Source organism: Mya arenaria, chromosome 13 (assembly GCF_026914265.1).
Source record: "Mya arenaria isolate MELC-2E11 chromosome 13, ASM2691426v1".
NCBI classification, from domain to species: domain Eukaryota; kingdom Metazoa; phylum Mollusca; class Bivalvia; order Myida; family Myidae; genus Mya; species Mya arenaria.
This window is the reverse complement of record NC_069134.1, coordinates 10673431-10691322: the sequence shown is the minus strand read 5'-3', so window position 1 is coordinate 10691322 and position 17892 is coordinate 10673431. Positions and strand designations below refer to the sequence as shown.

Genomic DNA, 17892 nt, shown 5'->3' with positions numbered 1-17892 from the left:
GATATCAAATGTTACTTTAAGCTTTTTTTTAATTTGTGTGGAATATAAGCACAAAACATACAACGATACGTCGACAGTGCATTTTTAAATAGACGTCAATAGAAATTCAGATACATGATGTACACACGACCATTCGTGTGATTTGTGCACTTTAAATGTAAGCTGTACACAATTTAAACTTTTCTTAACAATTAATTGGCATTATTTAACCTTTTGTACATATTTCCTGGGACCAAAAACAAATCCTACTCCTAGGTATTGCCATAAGTAGCATGTATAATTCCTAACTCGATCATCTAATTGGAAAATCAGACGGTAACAATTCATAGTCTAATGCAAGTGGAGTTTTTACCAAATATATATAGTAAATCATTGGAATATATTCTTTGAGAATTCGTGTTGAATAGATACGTATTAAACATATCATCACCGCACGATATAATGTGAGATTAAAAGGGAGGCAACCGTAACGTGGATTTGGCATGCATGACCGCAAAGTACCGCAAAGTACACGTTTGCCATTAGCAACAAGGCGTATGAAATTATTTTCTATTTGTATCTTTTTAAGTAATGACATAGTTTGTTTATGTAAATATTGTTACTATCTATGTTTTAGTAATAATAACACTGAAACTTTCTTCTAAAATATATGAATTACCCTGAACATTGAAGTACTTTAAGGAACTACATTGTCCGCGTGAACATAAGTTATAGCGTGTTTTGTCGTTGTTAGGCTCACTTCCGGGTTGGGATATAATTCGATAAACAAACTCTAAGAATCTTAAACATTATATTCAAAATGTCACGTTCAGCAGGAACTTTGATAACTACTCACAACTCTACATTCATCCCACCTCGGTTTATGCCAGGGCAAGTATTATTTCTTTAGAATCCGCATACAACTCAAGATAATTCCTATATAATTTTGGAGTTTGATCAGCCTTAGGATCAGGCATAACAAACAGATTTATATCATACTGCTGTCCACAACCTTTGTTTTTCTTTATATTTAAAAGTTATTTACTTTTTATCAATGATTAATAATATTTATCTATTTATTAAGTTCCCGGATGTGATCAATTCAGTTCCATAGATACCATAAATGTATACTTGTTTCTATCGCTCTTTATCATAGTTTTTCAAGTTTTTTGTTTGTTCAGTTATTGTTCATAAATACTGATAATGTTCATAATTTAGTGTTCTCATTATCAACATAACTAAATATGTTTCGAATTAAGAATTTCTGTGTTGGCTGTTGATAATTAAAGCTGCACTCTCACAGATAGAACGTTTTGAAAACTTTTTTATTTTTTGTCTTGGAACTAGCCAATTTTTACGAAAATCCATGGAAACCAGTTATATAAGACTGCTGACAAAAAATTAGATTGCAGATTTTTATATTTAAGTTAAAAAAATAATGTTTATGCTTTTTTCTTAAACCGTTACTAACGGTTTTATCCATAAAACATTAACTTTCGATCGGATATATGAAAATCTATGATCTGATTTTTTGTCAGCAAACTTATATCATTGGTTTGCAGATCTTTATGCAAATATTTGCCCTTTCAAAGACAAAACAAAAAAAAGTTGTAAAAATGGTATATCTGTGAGAGTGCAGCTTTAAATTATTACCAATATATCAAGATGTTTCAATAAAAGATGACAAGATTTGCAGTTTCTTCCAATTCTTTACACATTTATTTACACACTATCCAGTACTGCAGTATCGTGATAAATATGTCATTATTTTAATATTATGCATGTTTTGTTACTATGGCAACAATGAACAAGATGAAGCTTTTCGCAGCTTAAAATATATAAATGTATTGTATCCAATATTGGTATGATAACAGTATTCCCTGTATCAGCATACACTTGCTATGTATTATTGTACTAATCACTGATCAGAGTTTTTTACAAGTGAAATTTGAACCAATTAAAAACATACTTTTTACTAAAAAATTGTCTCAAAATTCACAATCATACAAATAAAATCAACAACAACATTTTATGCATTGTGCCCTATTGCAGAATTTTAAGAGCCCTGGCACTATTCACAAAGTGTTTGAAAAAACACAGACAGACATTTTTAGCTCGACTATTCGAAGAATATGGAGAGCTATACTACTCACCCAAGCGTCGGCATCGGCGTCACCCCTTGGTTAAGGTTTTGCGTGCAAACACACATAGGTTAATATCTCAGCAACTACTTGAGTTATTGCATTGAGACTTGATACATTGGGACTCAACCATCCAACCTACTTAATTAACCAAGTTAAATAACTCTTGTTTGCATTTAATTCAAATAATAGGCCTTTATTATTTGACTTAGAAATTCTGGTTAAGGTTTTGCGTGCAAGCACACATAGGTTAATATCTCTGCAACTACTTGTGGTATTGCTTTGAGACTTGATACAATGGTACTCAACCATCCAACCTAATTAATTAACCAAGTTAGATAATTTACTTTGCATTTAATGCAAATAATTGCCTTTTATTATTCGACTTAGATATTCTGGTTAAGGTTTTGTGTGCAAGCACACATTATTTTAATATATATCAAAGCAACTAATTGATGTATTGCATTGAGACTCAATACAATGGTACTCAACCATCTAACCTACTTAATTAACCATGTAAGATAACTCTAGTTTCATTTAATGCAAATAATTGCCCTTTATTATTCGACATAGAAATTCTGGTTAAGGTTTTGCGTGTAAGCACACATAGGTTAATTTCTAAGCAACTACTCGATGTATTGAATTGAGACTTTATAGAATGGTATTCAACCACTCAATGTAATTGAATAACCAAGATATATAACTGTATTTTGCAAATAATTGCCCTTTATTATTAGACTTAAAAAATCTGGTTGAAATTTTCCATGTAACCACATTTATGTTACTATCTCAGCACATCATGAATTGCATTGAAATCTAATCTAATAGTGATCCATGCATGTTTGGCCAAAACTTTTCAATCCTTACACTGAAAAGCGGCGGAATAGTCGAGCACGCTGTCTCTGTGACAGCTCTTGTTTTTTAAATCCTAGTTATAAGTACGATTTGATGTATTAATATCAATATATTTATAAAATAGAAAAAGTAGTGTGGTTGCAACATGTTAAATGTGGTCATTATGATTATTATTATTTTGTGTATATCACACATTTTTTATTTTATTTTTCATTGATGTAGGTACCGAGGTCACTGTCCAACCACCAAATATGACTATGGAGAGACATATGGAAATGCAACCAACAAATACTTTCAAGATTATAGATCAGAAGTTTTAAATGCTTCTCATGACCCATACGCCCGTGGAGGTGAATTTCCCACCTACTATACCCATAAACCTGAATCTGTGATCAGTGCAAGAGGCCGCACCAGGGATAGATGGCTTGCTGCTCCAAAGTATTCCTTGTCAAATCTTGACTTTGACAGGAAAGAAGAGCTCAAATCATTTGATAAGGTAGTTTTTTTAAAGAAATAAGTTAGTAATAGAGATTATGCCTACACCATTTGGTAAGCAGTGTCAAGAGAAGTTATACTTATATAAAATACATAACTCAATTTTATGGATAAGACAGTTTTCATACTCTATGTTTTTTGAGGTTACAATGTTTTTTATGGGTTTTTTTCAGCTGGGTCAAAAGCACAGAGAATTTTATGGTGACAAAAGTGGAACAAGAAAGAGTGTAGATTATTTTATGATCCCCAACTCAGCTGAAGATCAAATTAAGCGAAAATCCCAGTTGTAAGTATGGGTGTACTTCAGCTGTAAAAATGTACAAATGCATGCATCCTCTGCTTGATTTGCTTTTGCTTGTGTTGTCTACTCTGCATTAACCATTTTCTCTCTTTACTTTACCTCTTTATCCTTCTGATTTTACAATCCTATTTTCAATACTTGGAACTAACATTGCCTTTAACATACTTTCATAATTTGATTAGATTTCATTGATAAACTTGATACTTTATGCAACATTATAACAACATAAAAAGTAGAGTTTATAATAAAGGCATTGTAACATTCTTTAACCAAGAAATCCTTTAGGCAATTATTCATGGGTTTAATTTTAATATTTTGTTTAGATATTAAAGTATTTAACTGTTTTATCACACAGTAGATGAAAAGTAGGAACACTTAATTTGCAGTTAGAAATATTTTTATAATTTACATATATATAGCATTTTCTTATAATTTATATAGCTTGCTTGATAGTGATGTTTAGATGTAAATGATTTCAAGTACAAGTTTGTAATTAGTACAGTATTCTTAAAAAGACCCACAAGCCAGCAAAAAAGAATGGTTTCTAATATTTCTTACACATAAATGTAAAAATTCATAGTTGACCACAAGTAATTAATTTAAAAAGTAAACCTGTTACTGTTATGTTTTGGAATACTTCATTTAATACTACCGGTATTGTTTTATTTATAATCTACGGTATGCATCCCTATATGTATAGAAACATATATTTTCCATTTCCCTATTAGAATTGTTGGCTTTGCATAAATCTTTTTGCTAACTTGCTTATTTACTAGAGCAGTTCTGTCTAGTTTTCTCAGATTTACTATTAGTTGAATATAAGTACACCCATACAATGATAAAGATTTATCTAGATCTACTTTAACTAATAAAATTAAATTAAAAGAAGATTTCACTGTATTGCAATTTTTTGTCTATTTGAACCTCAATTTTACCATGATAATCAGGTGCATTTGCTGTACAATTTTTGTTTTGCTGTGCAATGCTTGTTTTGTTATAATTGGGACATTTTTTTAAGCGATTTATTAACTGTTGTTTCTGGTAACTGTTGAACTTGTTTGCTGTGAGATTGGCACTCTATCCTCTCCCGAGTGATTGCACAATGCGCCTCGCAGGTAAGACCTTTATTTAATATTTTTACAATTTCAAATAAATTCCTCAAAGTGATATGTGTGATGGCTGTTTGTTGATAACTGTTTACCAGGTAAAAACTGTCAAAATTTAGGAAGTACCTGCTGTATTAAACAGCAATTACGGTATTAATGAAATTTGAAACCATTAATAAGACAAATTTATTTATAAGTTGTTACACACATTCAATAATAAATGGTGGTCTTCAATAAAATATGAAATATTACTTAAACTAAAGAGAGAAAATGTTTAATATCAGGCACAATTTTTCACTTGTTGTTTATACCAGGGCTTGTCCCATGGTGAACATGTTTTCGTCAACTTATGAAACCCCATATGGGATGGATAACAAATAGAATGTGTGTGTAACCATTCTATAACCCCTGAGGGGATACATAAACGCTTTTCACTTATTCTGCACCCATACAAACGCAACCCTTGTAAATAAAATTATACACACACAATGAAGTGCTTGAGTTAATTATCTCAATAACATGGGTTGTTGGTGCCGTAACTATTACAGTTAAGGTATAAATTGTTGATTTTATTTGTGATATGGAAGCACTATTGTGTGTAATAAAATGTTTTAACTGATTTTTGTTGGGAATGTTCATTCTTACAACAATGTTTTATTAAATGTAAAAAGATATAAGTTATCAATAATGATGGCATGTTTTTTGGTTGCATTTTTTTTAAAGCTGTTCAAAAAAGCTGTTCAAATACTGAATAATATTCCATTTATAATAAAATTTAAGGGAAGTTTTTTCCAGTAGTTCAGATGATAACATAACAATTGCAGCTATGAATGTGAAAACTTGTGCAAAATAGCTCAATATTTAAAAAAGACGAAAAAAGTATTATTCTTGTTTTTGACATCATATTCTGGAAATTTTCAGTATGATTCTGGCCACGCGTCACACGGATGATATCAACCTGCCATATCTGGAACACGAGGCTCGACGACTACCGCTCATTAAGCGTGTGTCCACATCTGCATCCTCACAACGTGATAGGGAGATGAGAGACGTGTACTTTGAGAAACGCTAAACTTTTTTTTGGAAAATCGCAATTAGTAATATCGAAACTTTTTGAAAATTGTTAAAAAAATATAATACACTTGGACTGTGAGTTTACTTGATCTGTGATATTGTTTTATATATTATAGAGTAGATTGGATTCCTGATCAGTATTAAATGGTTATTTCGTTTACATCACGTTTTCAATTAAGATCAACAGTTTCTTTCTTGAAAACCTTTTCAAATTGCTTAGTTATGTCCCATTCTTGATGTAGTGTATCATCTCTGTGTTTGTTATTGTGTTGATGTCACGGAATGCAATCTTTTGTACAGAATACATTTGTACAATCATGTTCATATTTTTTCACAATTTCTTTTTGTACATACATATACAAGTAGTGTTATTCTTATACATACATTTATTTACTTTAATTCTATTGACAGGGCTTAATTAAGTTTATATAAAGATATATATACTATTGTTAGATCTTGTAATGAAACAGTTTTGTTGTTAAGTTTTAAAATACCTTTATGAAACTTTTAATTTTACTGCCATTTACAAGTGGTATCAGACTTTTGCCCTTTTCTAGTTGGCACAGAGCTTATTTTTGTTTAGAATTGTTCATAGATGTTGCATGTTTCCTTCGAGTCTATTTTATTTGTATTGTCAGATATGTCAGAATAAATAGCTACATTTGTATTGTACTTGCATAATATTGAAAGGAATATTGCCATTCTATTTACTGCCTGCTGAACCAGATTAAAAAATCAATAGAAAATAACTATTGTCTACTTATTGTGTTTTTCAATACCCAATCATGTACCTTTTTTGTACAAAAGATTATGTTATAGCTTTTGAATATTAGTTCATATACTAGTATATGTATAAAGTTTTAAGAAGAAAATTATTTTTTATTAATTTTTTATTCATAAGTTGTTACCAAGACTAAATCGATGGTAGAAAATAAAACTTTGCCTACATTTTGTAACATGCAATATTTACTCTGCAACCTTTCTGATGCATAATAACTCTTCTTTTATGCAATCTAGTAATAACAAAAAAATTGTATATATGAATACAAGAATAAACTTCAGATATACATCTTTGTTTTTCTAAACTGACTCTATATCTACTCTGAAAATTGCTAACCCCTAAGACAATGAAATGGTGGTTTTGGGGAAATAATCCAAGTTACACAAGTACATATACATGTTAACAGAAAGAAATTTTATAATAGTAATAATATATTGTGAAGAGTGGCATACTTGACAAGCATTTTCTTAGAAATGCCACATACAACTGTAAATGTTTTCTGGAAGTATTAGGCCTGTCAGAATTACGAAATACTATAAGAATAAAAGCAGCAGTTTAGGTTTGATTGAATAATGTCTGGTGGACAGTGATGATAAGCATACCAGTGTTGATGCCCCATAGAAAGTAATGGTAAGCATATCACTGTCAACACCCCCTGGACAGTGGTGGTATGTGTACCACTGTCAATGCTCCCTGGACAGTGATAATAAGTGTTTAACAGTCAACGCCCCCTGGACAGTGATGGTAAGCGTACCACTGTCACTGCCCCCTGGACAGTGATGGTCAGTGTATCACTGTCACCACCCCCTAAACAGTGATAGTAATTGTACCACTGTCACTGCCCCCTGGACAGTGATGGTAAGCATACCATTGTCAATAACCCCTGAACAGTGATCACAGATAAGCATACCACTGTCAAGACCCCTCAATAGTGATAGCAAGTGTATTAGTCAACACCCCTTGACAGTAATTGTAAGCATAGTACTGTCACCGCCCCCTGGACAGTGATGGTAAGCGTACCACTGTCAATGCCCCCTGGACAGTGATAGTAAGTGTACCACTGTCACCGCCCCCTGGACAGTGATGGTAAGCGTAACGCTGTCACCACAGCCTGGACAGTGAGGTAAGCGTACCACTGTCACCGCCTCCTGGACAGTGATGGTCAGCGTACCACTGTCACTGCTTCCTGGACAGTAATGGTCAGCATACCACTGTTACGGCCGCCTGGATAGTGAAGGTCAGCTGCCACTGTCACTGCCCCCTGGACAATGATGGTAAGCGTACCACTGTCACCGCCCCTGGACAGTGATGGTAAGCGTACCACTGTTAATGCCCCCTGGATTGTGATGGTAAGCATACCACTGTCAATGCCCCCTGGACAGTAATGGTAAGCGTACCACTGTCACCACCCCCTGGACAGTGATGGTAAGCGTACCACTCTCACCCCACCCTGGACAGTGATGGTAAGCGTATCACAGTCACCAACCCTGGACAGTGATGGTAAGCGTACCACTGTCAATGCCCCCTGGACTGTGATGGTAAGCGTACCACTGTCAATGCCCCCTGCACAGTGATGGTAAGTTTACCACTGTCACCGCACCCTGGACAGTGATGGTAAGTGTACCACTGTCATAACTCCCTGGACAGTGATGATAAGTACACCACTGTCACCGCCCCCTGAACAGTGATGATAAGCATACCACTGTCAATACCCCTCAACAGTGATGGCAAGCGTATTACAGTCAACACCCCTGGACAGTAATGGTGAGCGTAGTATTGTTAATTCTTCTGAACATTGGTGGTTAATGTACCACTGTCAATGCCGCTGTACAGTGACGGAAAGTGTTCCACAGTCAATACCCCCCCTGATCAGAGATGGTAACCTTACCACTGTCAACGCACCACCTTGATAGTGATGAAAAGCGTACAACAGTCAATGCTTCTCATGACAGTGATGGTAAGTGTACTACAGTAAACAACCTTCTTGACAGTTATCCCAAGCAATCTACAGTAAATGGCCTCCTTGTCAGTTATGCCGAGCATTCCACAGTATAAAAAACCTTGACAGTATTGCCAAGTGTTCCACAGTAAATGACCCCCTTGACATTAATGGTTTGTGTACCACAGTCAATGCCCCTTAGTGGTGGCTAAGTAGTACTACATTTTCAGGAATTATTATTACATTCAGTGATCCCGTAGGCTGTGAAAAAAGAATACATAGAGGATGAAACATCCCACCACACAGGAATTAACATGAGCTGTATGTGAAATAAGTAAATACATGTATTATTAAGGTCAGTTGAATGTAAAAGCACAATCTTTAAGTGATCGCCTTTGGTAAGCAGGAAAGTCCCCGCCATCACTTTTGAAGTTTATTTTACACATTTCAATGAAAGAATTTTTTAACATTTTTGAAATATTTCACCTTAATTTTGATTATCGTGGTGATATGGATGACAGCAGTTTATGCTGTTCTTCAAGGAAAAGTAACCACTTTGTAGTTTTGTACCATTCCCCTAGATGTCCTAGCATATAACATGCCAGCATTTAAATATCTACATGATCTTTCCATCTCCAGCTCATTGTACAAATATTGCATGTTGGTGAAATTTGACATGACTATGACAAAAATGGAGATCTTCATTTACAGGATTGGGGAACGTATCTTCAGTAAAGCTTTCAAGAACTTTATTAAAGAAGCAAGGAGATGTATGTAAGAACAAGTAGCCTGCAAATAAAATTAATTTAATTTAGATGATGGCCGTTTTCTGACGATTTTATTGATCTTGTTCAATATATAATCAATAAACATTTGAACCAAGTTTGGTGAAACTTGGAATAAAACTGCAAAAGTCTGAGAGTGGATAACTCTGTGGGCACTGCCATCCATGGGTGACCCCATTATGTGCTCCATATTTCACATGGGCATATAACCAATTACTGGTTAGAATTTGGTGACAAAATATTATCGCAGCATACATGTCATTATCCCTTATAAGCATTAATGTAATGTGATAATGTAAATTTATGATCTTTAACACAAGACACATTTTTTTCAGATCTATGGTTTATTAGAAAAGTATAACATTGAATTAGATATTTTACATGATAACAAATAAAATAATGTGCAAGATACATTACAAATAACTGAATATTAAAATGTAGTCAGCTTTAAATATACAGCAAAATACAATCTTATACAATATACGGTAATTTTAAACTGTGTACAAGTTCTTTTTTCTTTGCTATTAAATTTACTAGTTCATAATTATGATGACATTTCTATCGTGTATTTAATTTCGCTTTTTATATCATTTCATGACATTTGAAAGATCTTGTTTACAGAACATGAACCTGCTAAAATAAAAAATTTAAGGCTGTAACTGACAAAAAAAAAAGAAAAAAGTTATGCAAGAAATAAAAAGAAGATGAAGGAACACTAGCTACAGCTAAACACACTGAAACTGTACAAACTGTGCTGAAAAGAAAGTCAACCAGCAACTTTCAAGTGAAATGATGACATGAACACTAAAGATACCACACTGTTTTAAAAAGAAAGAAAACAATACCGGTACTTGAAAGGGTATTCTCATTTCTTATGTATGTCACCAAATTAAAAAGTTTGTGCTGTTTTATCTGACAGAGAGGTATCATCTCATTTAAAACTGTTCACATTTATTACTGAATTTGAAAAGTATTACATCTTTCGGACAATTTGTTGAGGTTAAAAAATGAGGTTGAAAATGCTTTAAAATTACTATGAACAATTGAAAATGTTTTTAGAACATCTGAATAAACAGTATGTTTCTAATTGAACGTTTATAATAGTGTACACAAATAATGATTGAGAAATAAATGAATAGAAAGTTTGATGAAAATAAAAGCCATTAACCAGGTTGATTATCACATCTACGAAACCTTGTAACATAAATATAAGTAAATGCCAAATGTTAAATAAATGTTAAATAAATGAAAATAACAGTAATATTGGTGTTCAAAAGATAACAAAAAACATTTATTTTTGGCCACACTGCATGTTAGTTTGATTTCATTGCATCTATAATGATACATATTACACACAAATTAGGATGCATGGTGTGTGAACACAAGACAACATTCTGCTTAAGAAAATGATCTTAACTATTTTTTTTAATTAAATGTTATCGCAGCACATAAATGGGTATGGGATAAATTCTATGTTTTATATCACAGTTATTGGTGTTGGACAGTTATTCACAGGATGTTTGGATTTCTTCAAACTCTGTTTTCCTTACAACCGGATTCTGAATGAGCTGAAAAACATAAACAAGGTCTTGTTAAAATAGTATCAATGTTCCTTATTCATTTGCTTCTAATCATTTCTATACTGGTATTTCGCTCAATAATAAAACAAGAAACTAATACAAAATTGTTTATTCCAAGAGGAATCTTGCTTCATTGATGCACAAGAGCTTATGTTGTATTTGTTGCTATCTTGACTCAAGATGAATATTATAAGTATCTATCATGTGTTTCCGGTACGGATAGAAAAATCCGACCCGAGGGCATGTGCGTAAGCCGGTATCAGTTACCAGCGTGCCCAAGGGTCGGATTTTTCGATCCGGACCGGAAAAACGTGATTGATATTTTTTCTTGTATATCTAAATTTATCAATTTGTGGAAAAATGACATTGAAAACGAACTTTTGTACAATTACAATTACACCAAAAAGCGCACGCGACGTTGTTAAATGACTTCAAAGAGCGCAGTAATTTAAAAAAAAATAAAAATAGCGTTTTTTACGATTATTTATTTTCAATTTTTATTGGAAGTCTTGCAAACATATATATTTGATTGCGCTTTATTGAAATGGCATAATATATTTTTCATAAATCATACAATGTATGATATAAGAAGTGGCGCGTTGTTGCGCGTGACTCATCTTACATGGGGTATACAAGATGAGTTTTTCCAGCACCGGTCACATGACCAGAAACACACGTTGGGTATGCAAGAAAATCTTCTTTCATGCACTCTCAGTAAATATTATGGAGTGTAAATATGCATTACCCGCTATATAAATAATTATGCTATGAATTAAACTAGAATTCTGCAAATTGGTTGCATCACTTGTTGGGAGGGTTAATTATTTTCTAGACCTTAACCTTTGACCCATTGATCTTAATCCAATAGGGGTCATTTACTGACCATGACATAATTATGTGCAAAAAGTATTTTTAAAGTTATTTTTCACAAATTAAGTGTGATGCGGACTAAGCCGACGCCTGACAAATCAATCTCAATGTGTCAGTCATGATTTGCAGGCAACACAAAAAGACCAACTCTCTAAACCAAGGGTTATATTTATGAAAAAACCTAGATTCTTTATGATGATAAAATAAATCAGAAGCTATATTGTACACCATGTCCTAATTTCACAACAAGTGAAAAGCACTTACTTGACAAAGTCAGGGGCCTTGGAGATGACATGTTCAAACTCGGCGAAGGAAAGCGAGTCATCATCATCCAGATCAGCCTCCTCAAATATCTGAAAACAATGGATAGACATAGATAAACAAACACAATTCTTTGACAATCATTAATATGTCATTTTCATATAACTAGAATTACATGAATGGAATAACAGAACAATGATGTCGCCAGCTTTGAGCGCACACTTTTACTGGAAAATAATAATGTAAATTTAATGTGAATTTGGTCAAATATTATCATATCACTGGAATAAATAGAGAAATCAAACTGTTTAATTGATCTTGGTTGAGAAATTATGCCCAACATTTTTTATACCTAGTTTGGTACAAAAGTACAATGTGAATTCAGTCAATATTTTGACCATTCTAGGGCAGTTTCTCCTGAGTGAAATTATTTCTCCAATTGACATTAGTTGAGATATTACGCAACTTTAAAAACAAATTATGTCCTACAATTTAGAAACAGATTAAACCCTTCAAGCTGAAAACAAGACTGGTAAATATATGAAAAGAATAACTCATGTTAGAGAGTGTACACTGTTGTTTGGTCAAATTTTGAACATTCATGTAACTCTTATTAATATAATCAAACTTGATCCAGATGGTACATGTGGGGGTGATGCCCGCTTACATTATCAGCAAGTTTGGTAAAGACTGAACAAGAAATGCTCATAAATGAAATACTAGTTTAACTTGAGGCTATGAGAGGAACCAGTACATTGTCAATGAGCTGCTGCATGTCCTCGTTTTCAAGTGTCTGTTCACCCGTCAGTCTGTCCACGACCTCTTTCAGGTCCTTGCTTGATATCATGTCATCCTCATCAAAATCTGAAAATAGGACTCATAAAAAGTTATATATGTAAGAATGTTTCTTTTCTTTTTTCAACAATATCATTATAATAAACTCCCTTAACAAAAAAACTTTGAACTCATCAAAATGAGAAATGATTCTGATGAATAAAGCTTTTGAAACTGTTGCATTTTTGCGTGACTTTCTTAGGTAAAAAGCATTTTTTTCTTTGATTTCATTTGATGTGGAACAGTTTATACATGTTCATTATAAAAAAAACACTTTTGCATTTTGACATGTAACATGATATATCTTATCAATTTAAAAAAGGAAGAAATCAACTGGTATAAAACAAAAATTCTTAAACTATGTTACATTGCCCTTGTCTTTATATAGAGGACAACTGATAGAACCACACAGAATTAAGGTGTAATATATACATTTCTGGATTCTTAATGCTTACATTTTTTCACAGACATTAAGCATGTCCTTAATATGCTTAAAATTTGAATAACTTACATTTAAAACAATTAAAAACATAAAAATCGAGAGAAAATGTTAATGTTGACTGATTCCTACTTTTCATGCATTTATAATAGTATGTATTACGGATTCGTAAGATCATGCTGGAGCGTTCATTCTGAATGACCACACCCAAAAAGGAATCAATCCTTAAATGAAGAATGAGAATGATTAAGAGATTACCATATATCCTGAAGGCGTATTCAACTTTTACACTCTTCGGGGCATTGTCGCTGAAGACAGACATCATATCAAGGAAATCTTCAAATGTCATGTCGCCATCTTTGCTGGAGGAAAACACCTGACAGATACGGTCCTTGAATGGATTCACCTGTAAGCAACAACATTGAGAATAATGAAATTAAATATTTATTTCACCATTTAACAATACCAGGTACAATATTACATACTGATTGTTTGCACTCTAGTTCAGTTAATTTTATTCTACAATGTACATAATCATTTGAAAATGTAAATTGTACATTTTTAGAAAAGTTGAGAAATAAGTTATTTCTAGAGATTTATTGCATTTGGAGTAAGGACAATTTTTATTTTGTCAAGCTAACCATTGTCTTGGATATTACTACAGAACATTAAACAAAGACCCAAAGATGGCAATACTCAACTCAGTTTATTGCATAGAACAGTCATATACACATGCTTTAAGCAAGTACAACTTATGTAAATGCATGAATTTAAGCACTATCAAACAGTTCTTACAGAAGAGAAAAATATATATTATTACGGATAAAATTAAAAATAACAACTTGTTATTTAAGACATAAGCATAGTAAATAACAGAGACTTTTTTTAAATATATTTTTAGTATAATATATTGACAAATGTTTGCTTTGTTAGTCACGTACAATATGGGGGGGGGGGGGGGGGGGCGGCGTCACTTTCAATCATTCTTTGATACTTTGATACCAATTGTTTACCTTTAACTCTGGTAGGTCAAGAATTTCATCTCGCCCCAATTTGGCATTTTTGTCCTTACTCACAGCATCAGGATTAAGCAGAGAAAATCTTTTGTAAACACTGAAATCGAAAGAAAAAAATAAATATTAAATGTAATTTAATTATATTAAATTATCAAAATTTTATTTATTTAGTGACAAGTTTTAAAAAGAATTCACCAATGTAGACTTTACTTAAATGATCGATATGTATTTAATATAGAAAAAATAGACGTCATGTATTCATAAAAGTGAAATACTGAGTTCATACATTAGTCATTCAATATCATTTCATCTGAATTACATTGACATTATATTCATGAATATGAACTTCACGTGAATACTTACTGAAGAATTTCTTTTTTGGTGAAATATGTCAGCTCCTGAAATGTATGATTAGCAAAATATTTAAATCCATACATGTACTACTAATTGAAATTGGCAACCCTGTAGTAATTAAAGTAAAACTGCTATATTAAGATGATTATCATTGAAGTTGATAGAAAGTTTAGTAGAGGTTAGTATGATGATGAGCTCTTTCTCTGATTTAATGGACCATTCAAAGTGATATTTAAAGAGACAAATTCAAGGTGACTTTAACTGTTGGTCAATCATCAGTGCTCCAGCTAGGCCTCAATTGCAGGGTGTGACACCCCACTGCCTTTTTCCAGCACACTGTTGCCTTTTTACTACACCCTGCAGCTGTTGTGCCCTTTTGTTTGACAGAGTCAATTTTCAGAAATAGGTATGAAAATAATCAATATACATCATTTTGATACTTAAGTAAAAATAACAGCTAAGGATTTCATAACAAACTATTAGTATTGAAAGTAGCTACAACACATACACAATAAGAATTGAGCATTGGTCTTTGCAAGTGTCCCATTAAGACTCATTCAAAGTGCCATTTCTGACCTAGCACCCTGCCTTTCTCTAATCCTGGCTGGCGCACTGGTTCATCAATCTTGAAAAGGGATCAGTGTTTAGGTGTTTTATTTAAACTATTATGCTATATGTTCATAATAACAGCTTTCACTCTTATAGTATGCCTAAACTTGTCCTGATAATTGTATAAATGACACCTGCTTATGTAACTATTGTGTACAATTGAAAGTGCATCATTTCCTGTAATACACATGCAGGGTGTTAACAAAAACACATATTTTCATATAAGTTCATGTCAAAAGTTTTAAATTGTTGTTGTTAGTGCTTTTGTAGCTACATGCAATAAGTTTAAGATTGTACACACTTCACATTTTAAATTGTTTTGATAAAAAGCGGAAGATATTTTGCGAGATTCTCTGTTCACCTATTCACCTGTTATGAATTTATCTTTGGAAAGAATCTTTTCAATTCAGCCCAGTTACCATTTCCGCCCACTTTTGATTAATGAAAGGTAGTATGAATAACTATAACAATGTTTTATGGTGGCAATATTCAAGACAAACACAATATGTAAGTTCTTGTTATCTATGATCAGGCTGAAAAACAGTCTACTCCATGGGAAACTTCCACTTTCCTTGGCATCTACGCTGCTTTACAAGTAAATCGGGAAAGTCTGCTGAGTATGTTACCCATTTTCCATGCTAAAATCTGCAGAGTTTCACCGAGTTGCTCGTTTAATGTTTAATGTTGATGGTTTTATTATTGGTAGCGCAGGTTATTACCTCTATTTTCTTTAAATGTATATAATGTAGTTTTCAATTGAAATAGTTTTTGAAATTAATAATAATTTTCAATTAAATTAAAAGTTTTAATTTAATTGAAAATTATTATTAATTTCAAAAACTATTTCAATTGAAAACTACATTATATTCATTTAAAGTTTAGTTTTAAACTAAAGTGGAAGTACATGTATGATTATTTTGTTTGAAAAATCATTCAAACCAATTACTTCTTCATTAAAACATGAAAATTATAAGTATAATATCAAGCAATACAAAAGTGACATGATATGCAAATTTCATAGTTACTTTGGACACGCTAAAATATGTGTATACTATATAAGTTTTTGTGGCATGTTTGTTATTTCAATAATGCATTTTTTTTTATCGAACTGGCGGTTAAAAAATGTCAAAAAGGTTAAGAGAAGTCATTTGGCTTTACAAAAAAAGTAGGTTTACATCCTCAAAGATATTGGGACTTTAAGTTGTATGAGTAATTTATAATAATGCATTAAAAATACAATAAAAATGTGCATCAACCTATATAGTGTTATTTTAAATGGTTACCAGCACTAATTTCTTCAAGTGAGTCTGAATATTGTTTAAAGAACACCATGAGAGAAAAGTATTCAATTTCAAATAAATAAAACAAATTTAGATACAGCAGAAGATTCTTTTTGATTTCCTCAGAGTTTTGCGTTGTTTAAACCTCAGAGTAGCACAGCATTCGGTCCAATGATCGGCTGCCGAGGATGAAAGCGTGTTAACGCCGAGGAAAGTGTCAATTTATCATTTGCTATGCCTGAAAATCTGCAGGGAGTTCAACAAACAGGTGAAAGTTTCGCTAGAGTGTACTGATGTGACTGACAATAAGTTTGCAATGGGCACCTTAAACGATTAATTGTTCCCATACTGCTTAAACCACACACATCCATTTACTCATTCAACATGGTAAAGCAGCACACTTGACAAGTACATATAATATAACTGTATGAGAATCTTATATAAGATTAAGGTGATGAAAATGTACACCTTAATTGATATCGAGATTTACAACCAAGAAACTCTGTCATTATCTAGAACCATAATGAATTCTAGATTTCAGAAGGTAAGAGGAACCAATGACGTCAACACTTTAAGTACAATCATAAAAACGATTATCACGCCACTGAAACTGGTGTTCAAAAACTAGGTCAAAATATTTTTTTTTTTATCTTTTTAGAGGTTCTTATTTTATGTTGTACAATAAATACACTTGATATATGACGTTCTTTAAATTAAATACCTGATAATCGTTCAATTCTTGCTCTGAAAATACACTTTGACCCCCTCCCATTTTGACGGATTGTTTGTTAATGTTATTACGGTTTGTCTGTCACCACGATAAGTGAACGATAATGTGCGAATGTTGCGGGTCCCTAGACTTACCGAAATACGATTATTTACCGAAAGACGGATAAAATTACCGAAATACGCATGGAAGTTACCGAAAGACGCCTTCTAATGCATTTATTTTTAAATAATCTTGTATATATAATGATTATACGCATTGTACCCAAAAATTATAAAATAATATTTAGTAATAATGACTTTATTGACAAAAGAATTTCCCTTTTTTAGTCAAATAGAGTTATCTCCCGTCGTCAACCGAAATACGATTTATGGATATGGTTAAACTGGAGTAAACATGATAGAAATTTACCGAAAGACGCTTGCTATTGTATTTATTTTTAATATTCATATATATTTGATGATTT

General features: G+C 32.5%; 2 protein-coding genes across 2 annotated transcripts; one reads left to right on the top strand and one right to left on the bottom strand.

The window, feature by feature from the left end:
* Window positions 1–714: 714 nt before the first annotated feature.
* LOC128215582 (protein FAM166C A-like) lies at window positions 715–7018 on the top strand. Its single transcript, XM_052922292.1, has 4 exons — window positions 715–870; window positions 3198–3471; window positions 3644–3756; window positions 5799–7018. Exons 1-4 carry the CDS (start codon window positions 800–802, stop codon window positions 5947–5949), a joined length of 609 nt encoding a protein of 202 aa, XP_052778252.1. The 5' UTR covers window positions 715–799; the 3' UTR covers window positions 5950–7018.
* A 2763-nt stretch (window positions 7019–9781) lies between these two features.
* LOC128213686 (calcium and integrin-binding protein 1-like) lies at window positions 9782–17562 on the bottom strand. Its single transcript, XM_052919688.1, has 7 exons — window positions 17421–17562; window positions 14820–14854; window positions 14454–14553; window positions 13699–13846; window positions 12922–13031; window positions 12171–12259; window positions 9782–11024 (listed from the first exon to the last, which is right to left on the bottom strand). Exons 1-7 carry the CDS (start codon window positions 17469–17471, stop codon window positions 11003–11005), a joined length of 555 nt encoding a protein of 184 aa, XP_052775648.1. The 5' UTR covers window positions 17472–17562; the 3' UTR covers window positions 9782–11002.
* Between the last annotated feature and the right edge of the window lie 330 nt (window positions 17563–17892).

Excerpts from the sequence above, each read along its gene's own strand:
- LOC128213686 (XM_052919688.1), bottom strand. The coding sequence starts at position 17,471 with ATGGGAGGGGGTCAAAGTGTATTTTCAGAGCAAGAATTGAACGATTAT. Across the intron at positions 14,855-17,420 it reads AAGAATTGAACGATTATCAG|GAGCTGACATATTTCACCAA; the intron begins GTATTTAATTTA and ends CATACATTTCAG. Across the intron at positions 14,554-14,819 it reads ACCAAAAAAGAAATTCTTCA|TGTTTACAAAAGATTTTCTC; the intron begins GTAAGTATTCAC and ends TTTCGATTTCAG.
- LOC128215582 (XM_052922292.1), top strand. The coding sequence starts at position 800 with ATGTCACGTTCAGCAGGAACTTTGATAACTACTCACAACTCTACATTC. Across the intron at positions 871-3,197 it reads CCACCTCGGTTTATGCCAGG|GTACCGAGGTCACTGTCCAA; the intron begins GCAAGTATTATT and ends TCATTGATGTAG. Across the intron at positions 3,757-5,798 it reads ATTAAGCGAAAATCCCAGTT|TATGATTCTGGCCACGCGTC; the intron begins GTAAGTATGGGT and ends GGAAATTTTCAG.